The sequence below is a fragment of the Hyperolius riggenbachi genome, chromosome 9 (assembly GCF_040937935.1).
Source record: "Hyperolius riggenbachi isolate aHypRig1 chromosome 9, aHypRig1.pri, whole genome shotgun sequence".
NCBI lineage: Eukaryota > Metazoa > Chordata > Amphibia > Anura > Hyperoliidae > Hyperolius > Hyperolius riggenbachi.
The window spans coordinates 218,855,344-218,875,241 of NC_090654.1; the positions used below are offsets into that span (position 1 = coordinate 218,855,344).

At 43.5% G+C, this 19,898-nt stretch overlaps 1 protein-coding gene across 1 annotated transcript in view; it reads left to right on the plus strand.

The window, feature by feature from the left end:
- The window catches only part of LOC137531888 (putative N-acetylated-alpha-linked acidic dipeptidase), a 217,217-nt gene that overhangs the window by 44,943 nt on the left and 152,376 nt on the right, over positions 1-19,898 (plus strand). The window contains exons 6-7 of the mRNA XM_068251892.1: positions 421-511; positions 1,639-1,734. Coding sequence (XP_068107993.1) covers positions 421-511; positions 1,639-1,734 — 187 coding nt within the window. The remainder of the gene's footprint in view (positions 1-420; positions 512-1,638; positions 1,735-19,898) is intronic.

The following is a 19,898-nucleotide window of genomic DNA, read 5'->3' on the forward strand; positions in this document are numbered from 1 at the left end:
GCATAAATGGATTTTACTGAGCCAAAATGAATAATTATTACATTTTTACTAAACAATGACTTTGTCTACTTTTTGATAAATAACTTGCAAAAAAATTACACTTTTGTCTTTGTTTTTAGAAATAGTAAAAGTACTGCTAGGTACACACAATGCGTTTTTTCGGTCAATTTTCCGTCCGATCAATTTTCCGCTCGATTTTCCACTCGATTCTCTTACATAAAAATAAATATCGGAAATAATATTGGACATGTCGGAATTTATCTATCGAACCATCTATCTGCCACAAAAACGTAAGGTGTGTACCTAGCATAAGTAGTGAAACAAACATAATTACATTCTTTCTTTTTTAGTAATGTGGTGCATAGCTTACTCAGTGGCTGGTTGAGTTTATTGAAACTGGAAACCAATTTTATTTTTTAGACTCTGCATTTTTCTTGAACGAAAAAGATATTGTAATATCAAAGATCCCAATAACTCCAATAGGCTACAATGATGCAGTCAAGTATCTCAGGTAATGTCTCCACTGTGTTCAATCTCAACTACTACTACTACTAATAATAATAACTGTGTTGACATTTTTTTTCAAAATTAGACATTTTTCAGGGAAACCAGTTAAGTTTCTGCTATTAGCTAGAATAGAGTCTGATTGTTTACTTTTGGTAACAAATCCAATTGTCATCCTATTTACTTTGCTCATTCAGATTCTGTGGAAATTAAATTTCCACATTTCGTATCCTTCTGTCCCCCTTTGTGCCTCCTTTTGTCCCGCACTGTGCCTCCTTCTGTCCCCCTTTGTGCCTCCTCCCGCCCCCTGGGTGCCTCCTTCTGCCCCCCTGTGCCTTTTCCTGTTTCCCTTTGTGACTCCTGGTCCTGAGGCCTCCTCCTGTCCCCTTGTGCCTCCCTCTGTCCCCATACCTTTTTCTGTCCCCTTGAGCTTTATTCTGTCTCTTTGTGCTACCTCTGCCACCCTGTGCATCCTTATGTCCCACTGTGCCTAGGCTCCTTCTGTCCCCCTTTGTGCCTGTCTCTGTCCCCCGTGCCTCCTTATGTCCCCTTGTGCCACTATATGTCCCTGTCCCCCTCCTGCACTCCCCCAGCCCAGTGTGTAAATGCAGAGTTAGAGCAGCAGAAGCTGTCCGCTGGCCTTCCTTCCGGAGTCCAGCACTGTGCCTGTGTGACTATACTGTCTGCTTTGAGTCCGCCAGGAGAAAAGCGCAATATAAATGTTATTTGTCTTGTCTTGTCCTCTAGTGCCAGAATCTCACTATCCTCATGTCGCGTGTAATCATGCTACATGCAGTAGGAGAAGCTGGGCACTAGGCCAAGCGGACAGGCAGAAGCACAGCCCTGGACTCCAGGGGAGAGGTGAGATCACAGCTTCTGCTGCGATATACTCTGCAGTTGATTTAGAAGTGTTTAGCAAAACTGAAGTACTTCAGGTTACTGCTCCATACTGGATGCCTGATTCATTATTATAAGAGCTGGTTAATTAACTGGCAAATAGGAAGGTTTTATTGAGTCAATTCGTAACCCTCTATTGGTCAGGGGAGGTGAGTACCGCAGAAGAGTGTTGCACTCATCAAAACCCATTTATTGCATATAAATGCAAACAGTACTCAGGTGTTGTGTTTATTCTAGTAAGATGTCTGGTGTGGAAGCTCCAAGCACCTGGAGAGGAAGGCTGAACATCACATACAGATTAGGACCAGGTTTTGACACTCCATTTGATAAAAGGTAATCATTTCATAGACTTGTTTAGATATTCTTTATATTAACTATATAGAAAATGTGGTATGTTGGCCTCCTGGTAATATAATGTCTAAGATAATGATTTGCAAAGTTCTCCTTTAACTCTTTTAACCAGATAAAATGCTTATGCATTTCTAACGTCAAGTGACTCTTTCTTACAGTACATTACTTAATTACATGTCTAATATATTCACTGTCACTTACACCAGTTTTGTCTACTCACTTTTGATCAGCGGAATTTCGATTGTTTCTGACAAATTTTAGTGTTCCAAAATAAACTCTCACTGTGTTCTGTAACTCTCAGAGCAGGAGACAGACAACAGGCACAAGGTAATACAGCAGAAACTAGGTGACACCATGCAAGCTTTCAGGCCACTGTTATTTATGAGCAGTAACCAAGCCGGTAACCAAGGCAGGCACTGGGCAGTAGAGATGGCCCGTATGGTTCCCGGCGAACTTCCGGTGGTTCGCGTTCGCCATGTAACGCAAACTTTTACGGAAGTTCCGTTCGCCCCCATAGTGTGCCATTAGGGTCAAATTTGACCCTCTAAATCACAGTCAGCAGGCACATTGTAGCCAATTAGGCTACACTCTCTCCTGGAGCCACTCCTCCCCTTATAAAAGGCAGGCTTCGCTGGCCATTAATTCACTCGTGTACCTGCATTAATTAGTGAAGGGACAGCTGCTGACTCTCATAGGGAAAGATTAGTTAGGCTCTTGTAGGCTTGTTAGCTTGCTCCTGGCTGATTGTTATTGCTAAAATAACACCACTCAACAGCTCTTTTGAGAGCTAATGTTCTCCTGATGTGTTTTTTTTTTTGTGTTGCCCACTGACACTGCATTATACAGCCCTATCTGTTGCAGCTGGACCTTGGTAATTGTTATTACTGTGCCAGCCAGGCCCTGCCTAACTATCTATACTGGGACACCTACCTATGCCTACCTAACTACTGGGGCACCTACTTACCTATACAGGGACACCTACCTATGCCTACCTACCTACCTATACTAGGGCACCTACCTATGCCTACCTACCTATACTAGGGCACCTACCTATGCCTGCCTACCTATACTGGGTCTCCTACCTATGCCTACCTAACTACTGGGGCACCTACTTACCTATACGGGGACACCTACCTATGCCTACCTACCTATACTGGGTCTCCTACCTATGCCCAGGGCCGGGCCGAGGCATAGGCTGGAGAGGCTCCAGCCTCAGGGCGCAGTGTAGGAGGAGGCGCACAATTCATTCAGTTGTCATTCCTAATTGTGTATGAAGCAGAAAGAAATAAGAAAAGGGGATACATAGCAGCGACTGCAAGCCAGATAACTAGATATTAAGGTGTTAGGTAGGTTGTGGGCCCTGTGGCCCTCTTAGTGTAATAGCAATCAGTGTGTGACAGGTGGGGTGGGAGGGGATGGAGGGGCACACTTTGGTGTCTCAGCCTTGGGTGCTGGAGGACCTTGTCCCGGCTCTGCCTATGCCTAGCTAACTACTGGGGCACCTACCTATGCCTATCTACCTATACTGGGACACCTACCTATGCCTACCTACCTATACTGGAACTCCTACCTATATCTACCTACCTATACTGGGACTCCTACCTATGCCTAGCTACAGTGGGTTGCAAAAGTATTCGGCCCCCTTGAAGTTTTCCACATTTTTTCATATTACTGCCACAAACATGAATCAATTTTATTGGAATTCCACATGAAAGACCAATACAAGGTGGTATACACATGAGAAGTGGAACGAAAATCATACATGATTCCAAACATTTTTTACAAATAAATAACTGCAAAGTGGGGTGTGCGTAATTATTCAGCCCCCTGAGTTAATACTTTGTAGAACCACCTTTTGCTGCAATTACAGCTGCCAGTCTTTTAGGGTATGTCTCTATCAGCTTTGCACATCTAGAAACTGAAATCCTTGCCCATTCTTCTTTGCAAAACAGCTCTAGCTCAGTCAGATTAGATGGACAGCGTTTGTGAACAGCAGTTTTCAGATCTTGCCACAGATTCTCGATTGGATTTAGATCTGGACTTTGACTGGGCCATTCTAACACATAAATATGTTTTGTTTTAAACCATTCCATTGTTGCCCTGGCTTTATGTTTAGGGCCATTGTCCTCCTGGAAGGTGAACCTCCGCCCCAGTCTCAAGTATTTTGCAGTCTCCAAGAGGTTTTCTTCCAAGTTTGCCCTGTATTTGGCTCCATCCATCTTCCCATCAACTCTGACCAGCTTCCCTGTCCCTGCTGAAGAGATGCACCCCCGCGCATGATGCTGCCACCACCATATTTCACAGTGGGGATGGTGTGTTCAGAGTAATGTGCAGTGTTAGTTTTCTGCCACACATAGCGTTTTGCATTTTGGCCAAAAAGTTCCATTTTGGTCTCATCTGACCAGAGCACCTTCTTCCACATGGTTGCTGTGTCCCCCACATGGCTTGTGGCAAACTGCAAACGGGACTTCTTATGCTTTCTGTTAACAATGCCTTTCCTCTTGCCACTGTTCCATAAAGGCCAACTTTGTACAGTGCATAACTAATAGTTGTCCTATGGACAGAGTCTCCCACCTGAGCTGTAGATCTCTGCAGCTCGTCCAGAGTCACCATGGGCCTCTTGACTGCATTTCTGATCAGCACTCTCCTTGTTCGGCCTGTGAGTTTAGGTGGATGGCCTTGTCTTGGCAGGTTTACAGTTGTGCCATACTCCTTCCATTTCTGAATGATCGCTTGAACAGTGCTCCTTGGGATGTTCAAGGCTTTGGAAATCTTTTTGTAGCCTAAGCCTGCTTTAAATTTCTCAATAACTTGATCCCTGACCTGTCTTGGACCTGTCTTGTGTGTTCTTTGGACTTCACGGTGTTGTTGCTCCCAATATTCTCTTAGACAACCTCTGAGGTCCTCACAGCGCAGCTGTATTTGTACTGACATTAGATTACACACAGGTGCACTCTATTTAGTCATTAGCACTCATCAGGCAATGTCTATAGGCAACTGACTGCACTCATATCAAAGGGGGCCGAATAATTATGAACACACCACTTTGCAGTTATTTATTTGTAAAAAATATTTGGAATTATGTATGATTTTCGTTCCACTTCTCATGTGTACACCACTTTGTGTTGGTCTTTCATGTGGAATTCCAATACAATTTATTCATGTTTGTGGCAGTAATATGACAAAATGTGGAAAACTTCAAGGGGGCCGAATACTTTTGCAACCCACTGTAACTACTGGGGCACCTACCTATGCCTATCTACCTATACTGGGATACCTACCTATGCCTACCTACCTATACTGGGACTCCTACCTATGCCTAGCTAACTACTGACCAAATTTGATCAGCTAGACACTCAGTCACTGTTGTTCTGTCATTCAGCTACCTCAGCCCGACCATATGGGCTTGAAAACCGCCATGGCCTGCACTCTCGCCATGGTGCGCACCAGTCCAGCACGGCTGTCACTACACAAACAGATGTTTGCGGTGCATTACACAGTGAGTTTGGTGTGTCAGTGTGAAGCAGAACTCTAATTACACTCCCTGATTTATGTATACACATGCAAGATGTTTTAAAGAACTTTAGGCCTGCAATTTAGCATTCAATGTGATTTCTGCCCTTAAAACGCTGCTTTGCGTCAAATCCAGATTTTTCCTCGGGACTTTTGGCATCTATCCCACTCATCCATGCCCCACCTTCAGGTGTTAGACCCCTTGAAACATCTTTTCCATCACTTTTGTGGCCAGCATAAGTGTTTCTAGTTTTCAAAGTTTGCCTCCCCATTGAAGTCTATTGCAGTTTGCGAAAGTTTGCGCAAACCGAACCTTTCACGGAAGTTCGCGAACCCGGTTCGTGAACCGAAAATCAGGGGTTCGGACCATCTTTACTGGGCAGCAGGTGGCTAGAATAATGCACCTCCACTCCACCTGGTGGCGCACAGTGCAAGCACGGGATAATTGATTAGTTGGTAAGAAGGTGCTTGGAATGAGAGGAGTCATATTAAAATCAAACTTCTACTCTTTGTAAAGGTAACCACACAAAATACATTTTTTGTGTATATTTCTTTTAAATTCAAGAAATGCAATCACATTTTCTGACTGATTGTAACATTTGAAAAATCTGGCCAATATATTACACACGTGTTCAACTTTTTCCCAATTATATATAAAAAAAAATTGATTAAAAAAAATTGCTTGGTTCTCTAAATCAAAATATTGACAATCTAGCGTACACCATTTAATTGTAATAAAAGTTTATCATAGAAATCGGCAACTCCTGGCAGACTTGTCTCAATAAAAATGGGAAATTCAATCTTTTTTAATTGAATAAAGAAGAAACTTGATTTTTCTGTAGAAATGATCATTTGTCTCAAATGACTGTAAAATGTAATCTTTTTATTGTATCTTGTGTGGCCACTTTGAGTCTGCAACTAAAAGTGGCTGCCTAGTGTACTGGTTAAGGGCTCTGCCTCTGACACAGGCGACCAGGGTTTGAATCTTGGCTCTTCCTGTTCAGTAAGTAATTTAGAAAGGAAACCTTGGGCAAAACTCCCTAGCACTGCCCTTTTAAGTGCATCCTAGAGGCTGCAGCTCCGGTGCTTTGAGTTTGCCAGGAGATAAGCGTGATATAAATGTTCTGTGTCTTGTCTTGCAACTGTGCCAATCACTTACTCAAGTTTTTAGGGATAGCGAACATGCACATCTGTAATTTGCTTCTGACATAATTTTGTGAAACATATAGGTCGGATCTTAAACACAGCGTTTAAACCAGGCATGGGCAAACTTGGCCCTCCAGCTGTTACGGAATTACAAGTCCCCTAATGCATTTGCCTTTATAAGTCATGACTGTGGCTGTCAGACTCCTGCAATGCATTGTGGGACTTGTAGTTCCTTAACAGCTGGAGGGCCAAGTTTGCCCATGCCTGGTTTAAACCTTAACTGGGATTCTATGGATTATTGTTAACATTTATTGCGTAACCAATACTACTTAAATGCAGATGAAACACCTGTTTTATAAAGGAACAATTATGTCAGAAAAAAGGATGGGACAGACCAAACTATTATAGTTAAAATACAGCTTTATTAATACAAATTGGGAAAATATGAATTTTACAAGGGTGGGAGGAAGGATGAAAAATGATGACTACCAAGTACCTTAAATGCAAACTGAAACATCAATCCTACTGTCTTTATGATGAGATATCAGAGGGCTGGATTTACCATAAGGCACTGTAGGCACGTGCCTACAGGTGCCTGATGATGGAAAGGTGGCTCACTCCTCTCCCCAAGTGCCTCCTTCCCTCCTTGTTTGATGAGATTCCTGATGAAAGTGTAAATGAAATTTTAATCTATCTTTCACCATGTGTTGTGATCCCACTCGGATAGATTATCTTGATCTTACTCTGAGTGGGTCTCAGACATCGGGCAGGATCGTCACGCAGACCTACAGGAAGGCATGTTCCGGCAACTCACTTTTGCTTGCAACAAGTTGCCATCCTAGCCATACGCTGAGGGCAATCCCTTATGGTGAGATGTTGAAAATAGCTCGTAATTGTTCTGATCCTAGTGCTTTGGGGCAGGAGTTGGATGTGGTGGAGGAAAGGCTTCGGGAGCGGGGATATAGTGACCAATTAATTAGTAAAGCCAGACAGCAGATATTGCGCAAGAAACGCCAGGATCTGCTGAGCGCGGGAACCGGAAGCAGGACTGAGCAAAGAAGGAGTCTTACTTTTTCTACTCCTTATAGTTTAGAATACAATAAAATTGTCAACATTGTGAAGAAGTATTTGCCGGTCCTGCATTCGGACCCCAAACTCCGCAAGATACTGGGTGAAGGATGTGCTTTTTCTGCACGGCGTGCCCCCACTTTGGGGACCCGTCTCTCTCCGAGCCTTTTTTCTAGCTCTCCCAGGCCGGTTCCTACTTGGTTGACCTGCAAGGGTTCATATAGATGCGGGTATAGCACCTGCAGGTACTGTCGCGTCCACAAGCAGACACGAGATATTTTCTCGATTTTTAAGGGCGAGAGATTTGAAATGAAACAATACATTAATTGTAATTCTAGCAATGTTGTTTATCTCATCACCTGTGATGCTTGTGGACTGCAGTATGTGGGGTGCACTACCCGCCCCCTGAGACAACGCATCTCAGAGCATTATAATGGACCAGGCAGATGCATCAGGAATGAAGCTTTTGTTACCCAGGTTTCTAGCGTATCTAAACATTTTTTGAGGGAACATCGGGGGGGATATGGCTAGTTTTACTTTTCAGGGGGTAGAGAGGGTCACACGTTCACCCAGAGGAGGTGACTTATACAGATGTCTCTTGAAACGGGAGGCTCTATGGATATGGAAACTGGGCACACGTATCCCTGCGGGTCTTAATTCTAAAATGGATGTTAGTTTAACATATGACATAAGAACATAATCCCTCTGGGTTTCTTTTTGCCTGCTTCCTTCCTCCTCTCCCCCCCCCTCCCCCCCTCTCCGTTTCCCTCTCCCCTCTTTCTCCCCCTTTCTTTCCCTACCAGTATCCTATTTTTGTATACCATATTGCTTGATAAACTTATGTCTGTTGCTAGGCTGTTTACTTATCTTGATGTGGAACAATTTACCATTGGTTTTTAACCTTTTGATCTTTGTATGTTGGTTCTGCCATTTTAAATGTAACTAATGTATATGTCACTTTAAGAGGGATAGCCATGCTCAATGTGGGCGGGCACCCGACTATTTAAACCTGTGCTGAATTTATGTATGTTGGCTATGATTAAGGAGCCTTTCAGAGCTCTGATACGCGTCAGCCTTTTGTGTGTCTACTGATAATTCAATAAAGAAAGAAAAAGTTTTTTACACTCACCCTTGGTGCAGCGGGCTATCATTTTTTTCTACCTGTAAATGAAAGGTAGCTCACCCTGCTCTCGGTATTCCACTATCAAGTTCTCCCTTCAGTCAGGGGCACCTCTAGCTACTTAATACTGAGTTTCCACTAGCTACCTAATACTTAGGGGCCACATAGCTACTTAATATTGAGGGCACTTCTGGCTACCTAATACTAAGTGGAGCCTGTATCTACGTATGACAGAAAAGGGAAGTAAGGAAGAAGTTACAGCTGGGACAGCCAGCACACTTGTGGTGCAGTTCTGTGGGGGATTTTAGGTCCATGAAGGGTGAAGTCCAAGGTACCAGGACATCTGTGCCTGTAGGCTCCTGTGAGGTAAATACAGGCCTGTGAGATATAATTTATGTTATAGGAATAAATCACCAATAGTGAAACTGGAGACATCCCTGAAACAATTGTTATAGTATAATTTCAAAGTTGCATAGGCCAGCCAAAAGATTGATGGCCATCGATAATTAAAGTTACTATATTTGCCACAACCAATTACCTTTTTTGTTCATCATTGCCCATGACAAAAGCTACTGGTGGCTCTGGCTCTCCATACTTTAACTGGGTACTCTGTCCTCTGGTACTCTGTTAGCTGAGTTGGTCCCTGGCCACGCGCATCATTGTTTGCGTTCTCGTCATCAAGTGCGTCCTCTGCAGGCACAGTACAAGGTCTCTCTTACTGCACCTGCACAGGACGTGCTTTAGGATAGGAATGTATACAAGGATGCACGTGGCAAAAATAAAACTAACCCGAGGCTGGGGACCGGAGGATAGTGGAAGACAGGCGAGGTCACAGGATGGCTGCAGGGGGCTTGGGGAAGCCCCAGGTAAAAAATAAAACTATTAACTAAACTAAAACTGATTGTAAACTTTTTATTTTACCACTAGATGGCAGTCAATGTGCTCTATACAAGTGCTGCTGAGCAGTGTACAGAGAACATGGTGTAAAAATAACCATTCTACTGAAAGAGGATGCTAGCCCAAATAAACCCTGACAGCAAATTCACATTAACTGTATATGGTAAAGCAGGACTTACCTGCTAAATGTCTCTCTTTTCTTTATGAAATGTGATAATGCAGAGTTGCTGGTATTGGAAGCATCTCCTCAGTAGAGATGGCCAAAACGGTTCGCACCCATATTTATTCACGCAAACTTCGGGGGTTCACGTTCGTTCGACCCCCCCCCCTATACTACATCATTAGGGTCAACTTTGACCCTCTACATCACAGTCAGCAGACACAGGATAGCCAATCAGGCTACACTCCCTCCTGGAGCCCCCCCCCCCCCCCTTATAAAATGCAGGCAGCGTCAGCCATTTCACTCACTCCTGTGGCTGCAGTAATTAGAGAAGGGAGAGGAACCTGCTGTAGACATAGGGAAAGCTTAGTTAGGCTCTTGTTAGGCTTGTTAGCTTGCTCCTTGCTGATACTTATTGCTAAAAAGCACCCCTCAACAGCTCTTTTGAGAGCTAATGTTGTTCTTGTGATCATTTTTTTTGTGTGTCCCACAGACACTTGTTGCATATACAGCCCTGTCAGTCAGTCGCAGCTGGCCCTTGGCCCCTTGGTAATTCCTATTGTGCCACTGCCAGGCCCAGCACATTCAGTGACTACCTGTGTGTGTGACAGCTGCACATTTGTAATACCAATCACTGCATACCTGCCTGTTCAGTGCACCTACCTACGTGAGCACGCGCAGTGTTATTTACCAGTCACTGCACCTGTTCACGGTACCTGTATGTGTGTGACAGCTGCACATTTGTAATACCAATCACTGCATACCTACCTGTTCAGTGCACCTACCTACGTGAGCGCACGCAGTGTTATATACCAGTCACTGCACCTGTTCTCGGTACCCGTGTGTGTGACAGCTGCACATTTGTAATACCAACCACTGCATATATGTTCACTGCACCCGTGTGACTGCACATTGTACTAGTCAAGTCTGTGCATCCCTTTCACTTCACCCCCCCCCTCCCCCTCAATATGGGCAAAACAGGCATAGGTAGGCCACCCGGCAGGTCTGTTCGAGGTTGTGCTGTCGTGATTTCGTGCGACCCTGGGCCAAAGTACAGTGTTCAGAAGGCGCGTGCCATCAACCCCCAAGATTGTTAGGATGTAGTTGACTATTTAACACAGAACACCTCATCCTCCTCAGCCTCCTCCTGCTCTGATTCTGGCACCCCACTTAACACTCAGTCGGCCACCACCACCAAAGTGCCATCACCCCAGGGCTCAGCGATGTGGACATTTTTGTGTGTGTCTGCCCCAGATGAGAGCAATGCCATCTGTACTCTCTGCCACCAAAAATTGAGCCGTGGAAAGACCAAGACCCGTGTAGGAACAACTTCCTTACGAAGGCACATAATGACAAAGCACAAACTACAATGGGATGACCACCTGAGGAAAAGCAGCACACAAAAGCAAAGCCGTACACCACAGTGGAAGATACCAGGCTGCAAATATTTCTCAAAAAAGGTGACACCCAAACTCTACCGTGATGTTGAAAGGCAAGTGGTGTCATCTCTGGCACACACCATTGGGTCAAGGGTCCATCTGACCATGTGGTCTGCAAAGCACGGTCAGGCCTGCCCGAAGACTAAGTCAGTCCCCACACACAGCATCTCTGCCTGCACGCCGTGTGACTGCCTGCCCCAAGACTAAGTCGGTCCCCACACAGCATCTCTGCCTGCAGGCCGCTTGACTGCCTTCTCCGCCATCACCAACAGGGTCCAGGACTCCAGGCCGCTATAATAATTTTTCTGCTGCGTGTACATGCCTGCCTAATTTTTCTGGCTGCACTGCAGCTGCAACAACAAAACAAAAGGCATGTACATGTGTCAATTCCCCTTCATGATCGTTACCTTGCCGCGGTGAAGGGGCTTGCGTATCACAATGAAGCAATGACTGCCGGTTATATGAGTGTCTCGGGGTGGAGGGGGGGCACACCAAAGATAATAAGGTCATTGCTTCATTGTGGACAGACCAAATTCGATCAGCTGGACAGTCACTGTTGTTCTATCATTGAGCTACCTCAGCCTGGCGACCATATGGGCTTGAAAACCGCTATCGCCTGCACTCTGGCCTTGGTGCGCACCAGTCCAGCATGGCCATCACTACACAAACAGCTGTTTGCTGTGCGTTACACAATGAGTCTGGTCTGCCAGTGTGAAGCAGTGCACTAATTACACTCCCTAATTGATGTATACACATGCAAGATGTTTTAAAGCACTTTAGGCCTCCAATTTAGCATGCAATGTGATTTCTGCCCTTAAAACGCTGCTGTGCGTCAAATCCAGATTTCCCCCCCGGGATTTTTGGCATGTATCCCACTCCGCCATGCAAAAACTCAAGTGTTAGACCCATTGAAACATCTTTTCCATCACTTTTGTGGCCAGCATAAATGTTTGTAGTTTTCAAAGTTCGCCTCCCCATTGAAGTCTATTGCGGTTCGTGAAAGTTCACGCGAACCAAACTTTTGCGGAAGTTCGCGTTCGAGGTTCGCGAACCGAAAATCGGAGGTTCGAGACATCTCTACTCCTCAGTAGCAAAGCAGAACTCTGCACCGAAAGCAGTTTCTGGATGGATGAGTAGTAGTCTGGTTTCCCATTCACTTGCATCAGGGTATGTGCACGTATCATAAAGTGAGTGAATCGGAACTGGGTTTAGCTGGTCGGAAATGGCTTTCAATGGCCAATGCGATGGTCTATTTTGCTCCTCAGTAGATGCTTCTGGTCCTAATCCCTTTACATTAATTTTTTTTTTTTAACCTAAAGCATAGTTTATTGAGAACAATGCAGCGAATGTTACAACACTGCCTGGTGCAAGGCAGAATGCACATATAGAAGTATATATAGAACATACATGCAAAGTAACAGACAAGGTGTATAATTACATAGTGAAAATAAGGAGATACATAAGTCAAATGTTGTAATTTAAAGGTTTAGATCTTTTACATGATGTCAAAAAGAGAGAGCATTATCATACAATTGAGGCACACATTTCTGACACAACCTAAATGGTATAGTGCGTCATGTTATTGAAGGTCAAGTGGGAACATGAAAGGCGGGGAAACATTGTATGGCAGAAAAGGACCGAGATTTTAAAGTGACTATCTTTCTATCCAACTATCCCATATCAGATGAAATTTATTTATGGCGTTCCTGTGAAGATAGATGAGCTTCTTGTATGAAAGAGTGCTATCTATTCTAGTTATCCAGGCTTGGAGTGTAGGAGGTTCAGCTGAAAGCCATTTTTGAGCTATTTCTTGTCTAGCTTGGAATAAGGTTTGAGAGATAAGTATTCTGGTATTATTAGACATAAAATCATCTGTAATTAGACCTAAGATGCACATAGCAGGATCCATCTTCACAGGGCAGCCCATTTTGTCATGTAAGAATTGTACTAGTTGTTTCCAGAACATTGCAATAAGGGGACATTCCCAGATTAAGTGAAAGAAAGTGGGAGTAGCGGAGGAGCATTTAGGGCAAACGGGGGATATACTGGGGTCAAACTTAGCTAGCTTTAGGGGAGTAAGATAGGCTTGGTGGATGATGTATACCTGTGTAAGGCGTTCTCTAATAGATGGGGAAGTAAGTCTAGCCGCCTGAAGAATATCATCCCAGTCCTCATCATTAATTTCGAGGCCACATGCCACCCACTTTCCCCTAGAAGGGGCGTTGTATAATTCGGATTTATGTTGAATAAAAATTGAGTATAGTTCTCCCACCATATGTTTCTGTTGACCATTATGGATCTTATCTATAATAAGGGATGTGTGTATAGGTACTGCTGAAGTGCCAAATTGGGCTTTAAAGGCATGAGATAACTGGATATAGCTAATGTAGAATTTGGACGAAAGGTCAAATCTGGAAGAGAGAGTCCCAAATGAGAGAAGCCTGCCTCTCTCCAAGATCTGACCCAGGAAGACTATACCCTTTGACACCCAGAGATGGACATCAGGGAGGCCCATGAGTTCGGGAAGGTGGTGGTTGTTCCAAAGGGGAGTGTGGGATTCCATTTGAGTGGTAGGGAAATACCAGAAGTTCCACTGCCACACTTTAGTTGCTTGGTCAAGAAGGGTATGTGCTTTGGGGCCACGAGGTAAAGTACACCTCATAAGGTCTAGAGCAAGGGAAGCGCATCTGGGGTCCCTATCATAACCATATATTTCTGGGTTATAAGCCATATCTGAGGAGAACCATGCTGCTATTTGCTGCAACTGTGCTGCAATATAGTATTTTTGGAATGAGGGTAGGGCTAGTCCGCCTTCACCATTGGGGTTTTGCATTAGCTTATAGCGTATTTTCGCCCGCCCATTGTTCCATACTAAACTGAGTATTAATGACCTTAGGCGTTTAAAAAAGTGTTGGGTAATATATACTGGAGAATGATGGAGAACATATAAAATTTTAGGGAGGAGGATCATTTTTACTAGGTTGACTCTACCAGTCACTGAAAGGGGAAGTTTAGTCCAAGATCTGCTCTTATCTCTGACTAACTGGAGAAGAGGGTATATCTCGTTGTGTATATATTGTTTAGGATCTAGATGGATAGTAACTCCCAGATACTTAAATTATGTCACAATTTGCAATGGTGGAGCAGGTACAGGTGATTCTGGGTCGGGCTGGTCTATGAGTAAGATTACTGTTTTTCCTTTGTTTAGCTGAAGACCTGAGTAGTACCCAGACTCCTGGATTACATCTAGTGCTAGGTCTAAAGAGGGGCCTATATCAGCCAAATATAGAATGGTGTCATCCGCATACATGGATATTTTCTCATGCGTATGGGGAGTACGAAGACCATGTATATTTGGATGATCTCTGATTCTGCATGCAAGGGGTTCAGCTGCTAAAGCATATAAAAGAGGGGACAGGGGGCACCCCTGCCTCGTACCTCTTTCAAGGGAAAAGGACTCAGAGACCCAGTAGTTTGTGCATATGTGGGCACAGGGATTTGTATATAGTATTTGTACCCATTTCATAAACCTGTCTCCGAATCCAAATCTGGCAAGAACCGCCTGTAGATATGGCCATTCGACGGTATTGAAAGCCTTAGCCATGTCAAGCGAGGCTACCGCTTTCTGACCTGGGTTGCTGTGTGCACATTGGAGGTTCGCCATAAGCCTCCGAATGTTTATGGCCGTGTTCTTGCCAGGCATAAAACCTGTCTGATCAGGATGAACTAGGTCTAAGATTACAGTATTAAGTCTAATGGCAAGTGCTTTGGCCAAGATTTTAGCATCAACCGGAAGTAAAGATATGGGCCTATAAGATTCACATAAAAGTATATTCTTCCCAGGCTTAGGGAGCACTACTATTAAGGCCTCACACATTGAAGAAGGCAATGTAGCATTTTCAAAGGCCTCTTCATACAGTTCTAGGAGTAAGGGCGATAGTTCCTCTGAGAACCTTTTATATATTTCAATAGGGATACCATCCAGGCCGGGCGCTTCCTTGGAGGGGAAGCTAGCTATTGCCATTTCAAGCTCAGCTATGGTAAAAGGTTTGTCTAGTAGGTCACGTTGTTCAGGAGAAAGGCGTGGGAGATTAATTTCAGTTAAGAATATCTCAGAGTCTGATTGAGTTGCTGGCGATTTAGTTTGATATAGGTTCTTATAGTATTCCTGAAATGTGGAGTTTACAATTTCTGGGCCCCGTACCTCAACACCTGCCTTATCTAAGATGGATGCAATTACAGGGGGTGCTGCATAAGTATGTGAAATTTTAGCTAAGAGGGTACCAGTGCGCTCCCCTTGCTCATAGTATGTCTGTTTTTGAAAAAAAAAGTGAGGATTTGGCCCTTTCCTCATGGTGTAGGGCAAGGCTTCTAATAGCACGTTGCCAACTCTCATAATTAGTGGGCTGTGGCTCCTGAAGGTATTTCTGTTCTAGGGAGGATACCTGTGCCTGGAGTTTTTGCTCCTCTTGCACGTTTGACATTTTATGGGAAGAGACTGCTTTGATAAGGATACCTCTTAGGTAAGCTTTAAAGGTTTCCCATACTAGCATTCTGTTATCCTCATCTCTATGAATGTGTATAAACTCTGTTATCTCTCTGCGTATCTTCTCATCTGCTCCAATGACATCCAGCCAAAATGGGTTAAATTTCCATAGTCTGGGCGGAGGGGGAGTTCCCCATTGTATAGAAAGCTGAATTGGGGAGTGGTCAGAGACCAAACGGGGTAGTAGCTTAATTTGTGATACCAGTGGGAGCAGATGAGGTGACGCCAAAACAAAGTCAATACGCGATAGGGTACGGTATGTAGCTGAGGAACAGGTATAACCTGGCTCCCCAGGGTGCAAATGGGTCCATACATCCAGCATACTTATTTTGTTTAAAAATAAAGAGAAGGAGGTTTCTTTATCTATTTGCGGAGGGAACCTGTCGTGTTTTGGGTTTTTGACCGAATTAAAGTCCCCCATCCATAGTGCGGGAATCCCAGGGTATCTCATTATGAAGGATAAACCCTCTTTAAGAGGGGTAACCGAGTGTGGAGGGGGGACATAATATACCAATAAGAGGAGAGGCAAACACGCTATAGTGCAATTGAGAAAGATGAATCTACCCATTGGGTCAATTTGAGAGGCAATAAGTTGAAACTGAAGTTTCTTATTGATTAGAATTGATACTCCCCGTGAGGTCTTGGAAAATGTAGCATGATACGCCCACCCCACCCATCCCCTTCAAAGACTTAAGGTTTTAGTGCCCGACAGATGGGTCTCCTGAAGAGCCACTATGTCAGGTTTTTGTTTGTAGAGATAGGATAGCAGTGTTTGCCTCTTTATCTTATCGTTCACTCCTCGTACATTCCATGTAATTAAGGTTAGCTGAGATGCCATTTGACAGTATATCCAAGTAATTTGCAATGTTCTATATCATTATAAAAATAGCATGTGTTCATTCTATAGCTGCACGCATAATGCTGAATCGCACCAGTTACAATGGTTACTAAAAGTAGATCCCAATACCCACCCTGCCCTTCCTTTAACACGAAGAAGTTTTGAATCAGGATGATACCATTTATTGGCTAACTTAGAGATGGATAAACAGTGAGCTTTCGACTTATAAAAAGCCTTCGTCGGACTGATTCCTGACCAAAACTGAAAAACACAGCTTATATACACTGACATACAGAGGAGAAACATTCTTTAGCATTCTTTAAAACGAGGAGGGCTTTAACCCCAAACCCAATAACATATAACCAGCTAACATAGAAGCTATAACCTAACTCCAAATAGTAGCTGAGGAGATAACACAACAGAAGCACAAGGTAGAGACACATTAGTGCTAGAGGTGGAGGTTGCACTTGAGATCTGAGGGGGGGGGGGGGGGGGTCCGTGCCCCAAAAAGAATGGAAATGACATATTCCATCAGGCACCCGGCCAGTTACTGAACTCAGTATAAGTTATATGCCCAAGTCCCAGAGATGTCCCGTATTCACATCCATTATGCTATGCCGCAATGCACTGTCAGCAATCAGGTGTTGGAAGGGGGGGGAGGGGTGAAGAGGAAAAATAAAAGGGGGGGGGGAAGTGGATTAGGACGAGGGGTTTGGGCAGGGGGGGGGGGGGTTACATAGTTACATAGTTGTTTTGGTTGAAAAAAGACATACGTCCATCGAGTTCAACCAGTATAAAGTACAACACCAGCCTGCTCCCTCACATATCCCTGTTGATCCAGAGGAAGGCGAAAAAACCCTTACAAGGCATGGTCCAATTAGCCCCTAAAGGGAAAAATTCCTTCCCGACTCCAGATGGCAATCAGATAAAATCCCTGGATCAACATCATTAGGCATTACCTAGTAATTGTAGCCATTGATGTCTTTCAATGCAGGGAAAGTATCTAAGCCCCCTTTAAATGCAGGTATAGAGTTTGCCATAACGACTTCCTGTGGCAATGCATTCCACATCTTAATCACTCTTACTGTAAAGAACCCTTTCCTAAATAAATGGCTAAAACGTTTTTCCTCCATGCGCAGATCATATCCTCTAGTCCTTTGAGAAGGCCTAGGGACAAAAAGCTCATCCGCCAAGCTATTATAATGCCCTCTGATGTATTTATACATGTTAATTAGATCCCCTCTAAGGCGTCTTTTCTCTAGACTAAATAAACCCAGTTTATCTAACCTTTCTTGATAAGTGAGACCTTCCATCCCACGTATCAATTTTGTTGCTCGTCTCTGCACCTGCTCTAAAACTGCAATATCTTTTTTGTAATGTGGTGCCCAGAACTGAATTTCATATTCCAGATGTGGCCTTACTAGAGAGTTAAACAGAGGCAATATTATGCTAGCATCTCGAGTTTTTATTTCCCTTTTAATGCATCCCAAAATTTTGTTAGCTTTAGCTGCAGCTGCTTGGCGTATGATTATTTAACTTGTTGTCAATGAGTACTCCTAAGTCCTTCTCCAAGTTTGATGTCCCCAACTGTATCCCATTTATTTTGTATGGTGCTAGACCATTAGTACGTCCAAAATGCATGACTTTACATTTGTCAACATTGAATTTCATCTGCCATGTATGTGCCCATATAGCCATCCTATCCAGATCCTGTTGCAATATGACACTATCTTCCTGAGAGTTGATGATTCTGCACAATTTTGTATCATCTGCAAAAATAGCAACATTGCTCACTACTGCATCTACTAGGTCATTAATAAATACATTGAAGAGCACTGGACCCAGAACAGACCCCTGTGGGACCCCACTGCTAACAGTCTCCCATTTTGAGTACGATCCATTGACCACAACTCTTTGTTTTCTGTCCATTAGCCAGTTCCCTATCCATGAACACAGACTCTTCCCCAGTCCTTGCATCCTCAACTTTTGCACCAGACTTTTGTGGGGAACAGTGTCGAAGGCCTTTGCAAAGTCCAAGTATATCACATCTACAGCATTCCCAATATCCATATTAGCATTCACTACCTCATAAAAGCTGAGCATGTTAGTCAAACAGGACCTGTCTTTAGTAAACCCATGTTGATGCTGAGAAATAAGATTATTTTCTACTATGAAGTCATGTATAGTATCTCTTAGTAGCCCCTCAAATAGTTTGCATACAACTGATGTTAAGCTTACAGGTCTATAATTTCCTGGATCTGATTTTTTGCCCTTCTTAAATAATGGGAAACGTGGGCTGTACGCCAATCCACTGGGACTCTGCCAATTGCAAGAGAGTCACAAAAGATAAGATAAAGGGGTTTATCTATAACTGAACTTAATTCCCTTAGGACCCGAGGATGCATGCCATCCGGGCCAGGTGCCTTGTCTATTTTTAATTTATTTAGTCTTGCCTTCACTTCTTCCTGCGTTAAGTATTTAATATTACAGTTAGAAGATTGAGACTCTTCCACCTCTGTAGTTTGCAACAGTGCTGTTTCTTTTGTGAAGACAGAAGCAAAGAAAGCATTTAATAACTTTGCCTTACCTTGGTCATCCACCATTGAGTTTCCACCCTCATCCTTTAGGAGTCCTATACAGTCAACCTTTCTTTTTTTAGAGTTAATGTACTTGTAAAGATTTTTTGGGTTAGATTTGATATCCTTAGCGATTTGTTTTTCAGCTTTAATCTTTGCCTGCCTAATTTCTTTTTTACAATTTTTATTGCACTTCTTATAATTGCTTAGTGCAGCCTCGGTCCCCTCCTGTTTTAAGACCTTATAGGCATTCTTTTTCCTCTTCATTTTATCTTTAACCTTTCTATTCATCCATAGAGGCCTTTTTTTATTCCTAGATATTTTGTTTCCATATGGGATATACATACTACAATATTGATTGAGTATAAGTTTAAAAGCTTGCCATTTCCCTTCAGTGTCTTCCCCTTGTAGTACATTATCCCAGTTCACCAAACTTAGTGCCTGCCTAATTTGATTGAACTTTGCTTTTCTAAAATTCATAGTTTTAGTGGTCCCGCTGCCCCGTGGCCTATCAGTCACCAGATTAAACGTTATCATGTTGTGATCACTATTTCCCAAATGTTCTTGAACCTGCACATTTGATACATTATCTGGTCTATTAGAAATATTCAGATCCAGTAACGCATTCCCCCTAGTTGGTTCAGTTACCATTTGAGTCAAGTAATTGTCCTGTAGTGCTGCCAGAAATCTGCTGCTTTTACCAGAATGGGTAGCCTCAATACTCCAGTCAATGTCTGGAAAGTTGAAGTCGCCCATAATTATGACCTCATTTTTACTTGCAACTTTTTCAATCTGCTGTAGTAATCGCAGTTCTGCAGCTTCATTAATAAGAGGTGGCCTGTA